This window comes from Trichechus manatus, unplaced genomic scaffold (assembly GCF_000243295.1).
Source record: "Trichechus manatus latirostris isolate Lorelei unplaced genomic scaffold, TriManLat1.0 scaffold00102, whole genome shotgun sequence".
NCBI lineage: Eukaryota > Metazoa > Chordata > Mammalia > Sirenia > Trichechidae > Trichechus > Trichechus manatus.
This window is the reverse complement of record NW_004444038.1, coordinates 9847668-9857401: the sequence shown is the minus strand read 5'-3', so window position 1 is coordinate 9857401 and position 9734 is coordinate 9847668. Positions and strand designations below refer to the sequence as shown.

General features: G+C 43.4%; 1 protein-coding gene across 5 annotated transcripts in view; it reads right to left on the bottom strand.

Moving 5' to 3' along the window:
* Positions 1-9734, bottom strand: part of ATP11A (ATPase phospholipid transporting 11A) — a 221478-nt gene that overhangs the window by 5541 nt on the left and 206203 nt on the right. For all 5 annotated transcript variants that reach the window (XM_023737411.1, XM_023737412.1, XM_023737414.1 and 2 more), the window contains 3 exons: positions 7713-7778; positions 6762-6865; positions 3921-4086 (listed from right to left, as the gene is read on the bottom strand). In XM_023737411.1, coding sequence (XP_023593179.1) covers positions 3921-4086; positions 6762-6865; positions 7713-7778 — 336 coding nt within the window. The remainder of the gene's footprint in view (positions 1-3920; positions 4087-6761; positions 6866-7712; positions 7779-9734) is intronic.

The window sequence follows — 9734 nt, the reverse complement described above, 5'->3', positions numbered from 1 at the left end:
ACGGGTATCTGCCTCTAGACGGGGATCTGCCTCTAGACAGTGATCTCTTCTCTTGGAATCTCAGCTCTGGATGCATCTTCCACAGAAAAATGCTGTGTAAATGGCTCCATATTCCTGAGGAATAAGCCACTGCTGTAATTTAAGGCTAATTTGAAGGCTTTTTCCAAAAACAACCAGATTTAAAAAATAAGGTTAAACAGCAATTTGATAAAATATTTGATACAAAACACTTTCTTGGGGTCCTCTTTATCAGAGTCAGTACGACTTAGCCTGAATCTTGACTTTCCTGCTGACATTCTGTGGGGCCCTGAGCAGGTCACTCGACGTCGTTGGTCCTCAGCTTCCTTATCTGCACAATGAGGATGGTGATACCAACCTCCCAGGTTGTGCTGAGATTCAATGAGTTTGCAGAAGTGAGCGTGCTGACTGAATTCTAGTGTCCTGAACAAATGGAAGGCACTCTGGTGGTGCAGTGCGTAAAGCACTCAGCTGCGAACTGAAAGGTCAGGAGTTCAAACCCACGAGCTGCTCTGTGTGAGAAAAATGTGGCAGTCTGCTTCTGTAAAGATTACAGCTTTGGAAATCCTATGGGGAAAGCTCTATTCTGTCCTGTAGTTGCTATGAGTTGTAATCGATGGACAGCCGTGGGTCTGGCTGGTTTTGGGTACAAATGGAGGTGTAGTTACTCATTCTCTATAGGCTACAGAGACAAGGCTGGCACTGGTACAACTCTGTCCAAGGGCTTTTATGATGTGTAAGAAGTTGACTTCTAAACTGCAAACACCCAGATGTTTATGTATACGTAACTAATCTGTAAAGGTGAGAGTTTAATATGGCACAGCTCTTAGTCACTCCTAGTGCCGAGATAAAGATGCAATCTGACCCTCGCTGATGGTGCGGGTGAAATCTGGTACCGCTAATGGACACTGAGGAACACCAGCTACAGCTGCTGATAGAAAGTACAGCCCGTCTTCAACTTCCATGTCTCAAGATACACGTTATCATTAGCTCTGTCATCCTGTGGATATAATCCCAACCATGCAAAAAGGCAGAAAAAGAGTCACCTTGTGTTCCATTAGAAACTCAGACCGCTGGAAGTCTGGGAAAGTATAAAGATGGTGGACTGCTCAACAGAAAGGCACTGATGTTTAGTCTGCTAGTCCCAGCAGGTTCAGGAGGGGGCCATGCACATCATTTACGGGTAAACAAGTAGTGGTTATTTAGGGAAGCAGGTTGGAAGACACAAGGAGACGAGGACAGGGAGAAGAGAGACAACACAAGGCGGTGAGTCCAGTTAAAAGCTAACAACCTCCTGCTGTACATTCATGCTGATTAAGCAAACAGACGCCGCCATCAAGACCGAGTGACGGCATTCCCAACGACACCGCCAGCTCCATCCCAGCATTATGCCTCCTGAGTTTTGTTTTTTTGGTTTCTAATAATGGTTACTCCTGACTCTCATGGAATACAAAGGCCTGCAATAGCAATAAGCCAATAACCAGCTGCCGTCACCATATAACAAGGGGGCCTGTGGTCGAATATACTCGAGAGGCACAGCTTTCTACATCCGTCCCTCTTGAAAACTGCAGTGACATCAGCACAGTAAAGGCTCTGAGAAGTCCTGCAGTAAGACACCCTTTTAACAACACTGAACTCTACCATTCTCAAACTTATTTGACCATGGCACCATCCAACATCTATTAATATCCGCAGATCAAGTGTTCCACAGAACACACTTTCAGAAAAACTGACCTGCCTTTGCAAGGTTTCCCCATCTTACACCAGCCTGAGCAGGAACCCACATTTTCCTGGGGTGAAACCCACAACTCTGCATGTATTTCTTCATGTGCAAGACCTATCTGTCATGAACACTTACTTCTGCCATGTAGCTGCATCACCAAAAAAGAGCTCACGAACTCAAGACCTCATTTAGACAAAAGGTGGTATCCTACAGTTTCTTCTCAGGGATTAAAAATAAAAAAGGGGCAGGTGGTAGCAGGATGCTGCTGGTTGGGGTTGGCGGTGGCGTTTAATAAACTCCATTAAAGCACAGCCGGGCAGCTGAATCCAGGGATGCCCTCAGAGTTTCCTGCTTTCGCTGCCCTAACACCAGAGCCTGCCCCATCTGGCCGGTCAGCAGTGAAGCTCCTTAGCCCTCTGTGCAGAAGTCCTTTGGGAGTGCCGTGTCTTGCTTGGGATTTCACCCTTTCTGGAGGGGCAGTGTGAAATGTATATTTCTTCTACTTGTGATAAAAGGGAGAAAGGGCTGTAATTCCTGAAAAGATTCTGTCTTATACTACTTTTGTTTAAAGGCAGTAACTAAAAAAAAAAATGTATAGTGAAATTCTCTGTGTATATATTTTTTCTATTACTGAGAAGAGATCTCTTCTTGAGTTTTTATAAATACTGATTTTAGAAACTATGACAGGAGGCATAAAGAAGGGAAATACTAGGAACTGTGGCACTGGGTTTCAACATCATAAATTAACACAAAAGCTCTAAGAAAGCTTACAAACAAGGATTCAATTCAAATTGTTGGGGTCAGTGATAGATGGGGCATACGCATTAACACGTACCATACCCTAATCCCAACGCAGGGCTACCTATTTTCCACTACAAACACTGGCCAACACCATTTGGAAGTTTAAGCCACTAATGTCATCTGAGTTTTTTAAAAAGTCAATAAATATTTGTCCTAAAATACACTAATTGCCTGACCAAGTAGCTGCCACGTATCTCCTCTGTCTTACACCCTCCCTTGCTGTCCTCCACTCCTCGGACTCTCTCTTCTTTCTACCTGGGACAGTCACCCTGTGCTCTAGAAGGGAAGATGCCTGTCCTGCAGGATCAGTTACTGCTGTGGCTTCATCTCTTTCATCAGGATCCCTTCTTTTTCTTTACTGAGGCTGTGGACTTCAGGGGACATAAAAATGGACTGGGGAGCTAGTTAAAGTGCAGACTCTAGGGTCCCACATCTACAGAAAGAATAAAAATTTCTGGGGATGGAATTTCAAAATCCAAATTTTTCATAAACTCTCTGAGTGACTGCAGCACGGGTGAATCCCAGATCACAATGTGAAGGAAAATAATTATCTCGCCCCCAGTCAACAATCAGGTTTCCTGGTGACACAGTGAAAAGGGGAGAGATAAAAGGAGAAAGTCAGCTCTGGCAAGTAGGTGGTTACACAAGCCCTCCCCCTGCCAGGAGGGTTGTGGGCTTCATTCTCACCCACCAGAGGCTACTGAGTCACGAGCGGGGGGAGCTCCCACTCAACCTCCCACCAAATCCTGACGCTCACGGCAACGATCAAGCGTGCCAGGAGCACGTGTAGACGAAGGGATGTGCACCCTCCTGAAAACACAGGTGAGACGCCAATAATCACAAAGCAGGTGGTGCCCGCCTGTTTGGCGCCCTGCACCAGGGCAGGCATTGTGCAAAAGCCCTTTCTTTCCTGAAACGGGGATTCGGTTCGTTAGCCATGATCTTGGGAGAATGGAAAATAAGTAGCCCTATCAATAACCAGCATCTCCTAACATACAAGCTAAAAAGTTCAGCAGAATTCACCACCCTTAAAAATTGTGATTTGACCTCTAATGAATAATTTAGAAAAATTTTTGGATTTACATAATTAGTTTTTTGTATTGGCTTAAATTTTCTTGTGTTTTTTTTTTTTCTTATTTCAGCTGACCAACTATTTTAGGTTTGAATGTAAAATTAAACATCGGTCATCTTGAATTTCACCTAATTTAGCGTTTAAAATCATTTATCATCATGCAACTCATTAGTAATACTTGGACTGATCACTTTTTTATGAAACCCAAGCCTTTTATACTATCTTTTATAATTAGTATTTCTCAGCCTTAAAACTAGGAGACCAAAGCATGCAGTGATTCCCCGGATGGGAGAAGCGCCCTCGTACCTGAGTTCTTTCTGTTGCGGTGGGCCACAGCTGCCTACATAGAACTTTTTTGAGAACATCAGGAAGAAGGCTCACAGTAATCAGCAGAATGATGCTCAGCCATGCAGGGCCACTAGACAACATTTGTATAAACACGTAGTACATCCTTTGATAGTTGAGGAAGGGCCTGGAAGATGAAGGAAAAAGAAGCACAATGGTAGGTTAGACGTCGTCAGGAAGACACTGAAAACTCGCTCTTTGTTTCTCTACTTGCGCGAAGATGCTGTCTGTTGTGGTGGTGTTTACTTGTTACTGACAGTCACTTCTTCTGAGGCCACCGGCAAACCCTTTAGCCTGCCTGCTTTTGTTTGATTATATAAAAAATGAGACACAGAACTTCCTCTAAGATTTGGGAATTATGACTGGGGAAAAAAAAAAAAGAAGTCTATGACATCATCCCAAAGAGAAAATACAAGACCTTGAAGTTCAGTTAGAGAATACCAAAAAAAAAAAGATTAAAATAGCTGATTTTCTTCCATCCTAGAATCACAACCCGATCAATGGTTATTAACACGGAGAAGACGTGCAAGAGTTCTGATTGGCACAGCTGTGGTTAGCTACCTACGCTTCTGTCCTAAAAGTATTTAAGAATTTTCTATAAAAACACAGGCTATCAAATGACTTCCCACCAAGCAAATTTATAATTCAAAGAAAATACCCACATTGAACTCCAAGAAAGAAGTTGGAAAAAGATGCAGGAAGCAATGATACAGTGCTGAACTTGAGGTATCCAAGTTTATTTTTCATATACTTTTCCAATTAACGTGTGTTGATCACGTTTCACGTGGCAGGCACTATGAACAGTACTAGAGAGCCAGAGACAAAGTTCCCACCTCCATGAAAAGCACAGTTAAACTGGGGATTTGGACAACTCAACAGAAAATGAGAATACAGCACGGTGAATTTAATGATCAAGGTATGCCCACGAGAACCACAGAAGCATCAAGAAGACCAGAAACTCCTGAAGTGCCTCCTGGGAGAGACAATACCTCAGGTGACTCCTGAGGACAGGAAGCTGCGGCTTTATCACCACGCTGTAGCAGAGCTACTGGTTCCTAACATCTAAGCGTGGTGAGACGCTACGTCAAATTTCCCTCCACGGAGGCGTGGGAGCTGGGAATGAAGAAGCCCTAAATACAATCCCAGGCAGTTCTAGTATCAAAATTCTAGGAAATAGGATGCCCCCCAAAATGCCATCTGGACCCTTTATTGAGGCCGACAGAGCCATCAGGCCTAAGAAGTCAAAGGCCCCAGTAGTTAATCAGAGAAGTTTTCAGGATGACATACTCCTCTTACCCAGCCACAGCATCCAGAAGTTCACTAGAGCTGCAAGGCTCTTTAGTTTTTGGACAGCGTTGTTGGAAACACACCAAAAGCTTTTCTGTATTTCCAGGTCTTAAAAGAATCAGGTAATACATCATTTGGCCACTAGGGGTCACCAATTGAATGAGAGAAAGGGAATGGATACTAGCAACATCCAATAGTAGGGACAATAATTAAAGAGCATTTTCATTGATTTTTTTTTTTTTCCCAGAGGATGCCGACTATGTTCCAGGTGCTGTGCTCAGTGCTGGAGACACCAGGTAGAGAGAACATTGCTTCTGGCCTCAAGGCCAGGCCTGGACTAGGACAAGGCACACGCGTGAGACTGAAGGAGGCACTCACTGTTAGGTTCAAGCCCTGGCACCCAGCTTACTTCAGCTCAGCTCCAGCCCTGCTCAAGAACTGCTCTGTCTTATGGGGAGGACAGACATGCGAACAGGAGACTTACAGAGAAACACGGTACGCGCTGTAACAGCCGCATGAAGGAATGCTTAGGGGCGGAGGTGGCATTGCACCACCCATGACAGTCTGGGGGGAGGGAGGGGCATCACAGACGAGAAAGCACAGAGAGTCTTGAAGGCAGGCTAACTAGCAGGTTAACTGTTAGGTTAACTGGTAGGCTAACGGGCAGGCTAACTGGCAGACTAACTGGTAGGTTAATTGGCAGGCTAACTGGTAGGCTAACTGGCAGGCTAACTGGGAAGGACATCCATGACAGAAGGACAGAATGAGCAAAGGCACAGGTGTAATATTAGCAAAACAGACGTCAAATCCTGCCTCTTCTCTCTCCCTCAGGACACGAAACTCACCTCCTGGCTGGTTTACGACATAGTCCCCAAACTGGTCTTCCTGTTCGGCTCCTGCACTCACTAAAGCATTTTCAACACAGCAGCCACAGGGATCTTTTTAAAAGCACAAGCTGACTGTCACTCTTTTATTTACAACCCATCAACAACTTACCATGTGCCTAGGAAGAAAGGCCTGGCAATCTGCTTCCAAAAAGTCACAGCCTTGAAAAACCCTATGGAGCTGTTCTATTCTGCAGCACATGGGATTGCCATGAGTCAGAATTGACTTGAAGACAACTGGTTTTTTCTACTACGATGATGATGATGATTTTCTTCCAGTCTTTAAACATTCACTCTTAAAATGCCATCTCTGACCTTGCATCTGAAACAGGTCCCTTGCTATAGGACTCTGGTCTGTCCCCCATATACCTTACACAACTCACGCACGCCATTATTTACTATCAGTCCCTCCCACTGAGAATGGAAGCTCAGAAACCCAGAGGCCACACCGGTCTTGCTCCCCCAACCACATCCTGGGACCTAGCACAACGCCCAGCACACAGCAGACACTCAACAATACTTGCCACATGAACGAGGTTACTTGTACACAAAATGCTTTTGAGCCCTTGATGAAAGATACCCCAGGACTGTTAAGGTAATAATGGTTACATAATATTTATTAAATTCATACCAGACAATTCCTCCCCAGAGAAGGGAAAAGACTATGTAGAACAGCAGTGAGCCCCAGATGACAAAGTGGTTTATCCAAGTCCAGTAGTGTGTATCTAATGCAAGCTAGAAGAAAAAAAAAGATGATTAAGAATGGCATGGGATTACCTGGCCAAGTCAGCAGGAGCCACAACAACTGGGCAAGAAAGTCAGAAAATCTAGCAAAGAAAGTCAGAAAACGGAAACAAAGCCAAACACACCCACAAACCATCTGAATTTTAGCCAAAATGTCTACATAAAGCTTCTCAGGAAAAGCAAAACAAACAAAATCTTACATTCCAAGGGCGAAAATCAATGTTGTGATGTCAGAGGCTTTATAACAACGACATTGATAATGAACTCTCACCCAGAGTCCAGGGTGAAATCGAGCCACGGACATACTTCTCACACTCTGGACTCAGTGACTATAGTTTTTGGTGTTTGCTTATATTACTACCCAAGAAAAGTACTTTTGGAATTTTTTGCATCACTTTTTAAGACTCAGTTGGTAGGTTTTAGGACTTTCATAACGAAAGCTTACATAGAATCTGAGACTTTCAAAAGAGCTGAATTTTCCAAATACTTTAATTTACTTCAATTGAACCATATTTTCATTATTTTGGGGGTAGGCTGCTTGCCATTTAAAAGAATTCTAATCTGAATCTTTTGATAAAAAAAAGATTCACTCCTTAGTTTATCTTCTGTGTAATTCTGGCAGCTCACATACTGGATCACTCAGGCTGACTGGGGCACTGCACTTCCCTTCTTTAAGTAACCGGAAGACGGAATCAGAGGGAAGCAACGGGAGTTCGCCTTGGCTGTGGCCAGTGGTAGCCTCGCATGGATCTACTGAGTCCAGAGATGATGAGACCTCTGTGCAGCAGGGATCAACTGCGGCAAGAAGAGAAATTGTGGATAATGTAAAATAGTTTACCTTCAGGGTGACTGTGAAGACCATCACAGTGAACACCAGTGTCCCAAAGGTCCAGTTTCCAAAAATCTGTTCGGGAAAAGTAGTCCAAGTAATGTCTTGTTAATATGTATTTTCCCTCTCACACCCAAAACAAGAGTTTTAGAGAAAACATCTCACTGTTCTTGTGTGCCAACACTTCAAACCCCAAAGACAGAATACGTTTAGCTATTACTAAGTAAGAAAAGATGCTGAGAAATGTCGTGGAGCACGGCGAGAACTCCCAGTTTCCATTTTAAAGATCTTTCATTGCCAATTCAGTGACTGGATGATTTATCCAGAGCCCCTACCTACACCGAACTTCCTAATCTCCCTTGAAACTGATCGGACTCAATGCTCCCACACTGCAACAAATATTAGTACTAACACCTCAAACTGAGAACAACACCACCGAACCCCCCCGCCCTGCAACAACTGGTGTTTAAATATACACAATGCAAACTCTGAGACATTCCAACCTTTTCCCATTTCATGTTTTACATAGAAGAGACAGTTACCTGGTTCCCTAGCTATATCTCTGTATATTTCAAGAATAGATAAACTCAGGAGTTTGTGTCTATTCTTTTTGGAACTCTACTCAAATACCTGTCTGCTATTCAAGGGACTCAACAGCTAGATATTTCGCTAGTAAACAAGTAGAGAAAACAAACATGCTCAACGCGGGTGATACAAGGACAGGAGGATACTGTGAGGATATCGTAAAGATGGGATTTTCCTCTGGAAAATCGTAGGAAAGGGAAGAGGTGAAGACAGACCAGACAGAGCTAGACAAAGGCCCCCAAGCAACCGGTGTGATGGCGCAACCACAGACACGCCAGCAATTAAACTGAAGACAGACCCACACGGGGTGGGAGACCCAACCACGAGAAAGGGGCAGAAATTAAGCAGGAGTTCGTGAGCTCCATCTGCTCCCGTCTTAGGGACTCTGGCAGGATGCCACAGGGGAAATGGTGACTTGGTGGAGGCATCTATGTGACTCAAAACCCATGGAAACAACAACACATTTCTCAACTACAGACAAAAAACACACACAAGATAAAATATCTACAATTAGGACTTCTTTCCTTTAGGAAAAACCAGTGTATTGAAAATTTCATTCTACAAAAATTATTTTCTTTGAGACGATTTCTATACTACGGAAGAACGGATCCATTTCTAGTTTATTGGATTCTGTGGAGAACTGTTCTTCTCAGAGAATGTTCCTATTACTTCTTTAAAATAAAGTTTTATTTAATAAAGAATCAAAAAAGCTGGAATAGAATGACTTCCTTTTATGGTTAGCTTTCAACCAAAGAAATACACCTATACATAACTCAGTTTAGATAACAGTGCAGGCTACAAGGCTTTTGACAGAATTACTTGTAGAATTCTACAAGAAAAACTTAAAACTTCTGGTGGCAAACACGAACTTCTTAAGGACCCTAACTATCATGCCTTTTTCACTTTATTCTTTACTTCTTTGTGAACAAAACTGGGTTTCTTCCTTTTGGCTTGGAGTTATGAGGCCAACAAAATCAACGCAGACCTATTATATCAGTGGTTCTTAACCAGAGGTGACTTTTGTCCCCTAGGGGATGTCTTTCATAAAGTTTTCCAGAGAAACATTTCTAGTCAAGTGACATCAACCCCTGACCCCAAAGTGAAGCTATTTCTGACTTCTTTAGAACCAGTGAACTGATAATGTAACTAATGTCCTAGTTTCAATCCAATTACTAATGAACATCTTAGTGTCAGCGTCTCTGGGAGCAATCCCCACCACTCCACCAGGTGCCAGCTTGTTCTCTTTTCCTCAGTTGTGGGGACGAGGATTCTTGTAGGAAGTTTTTCTACTCATAAAAATCCTCAAACCCAGATCAATTTAATTTTCTTGTGTAAAAAAATTCCATGACAAAACATAACTCAGGTTTTCTCAAGATGACAGTCATAAAAAGCTTCTACTATAGTCCCTCCGGGCACACTGACCGCGGCCCCTCCGGGCACACCGAC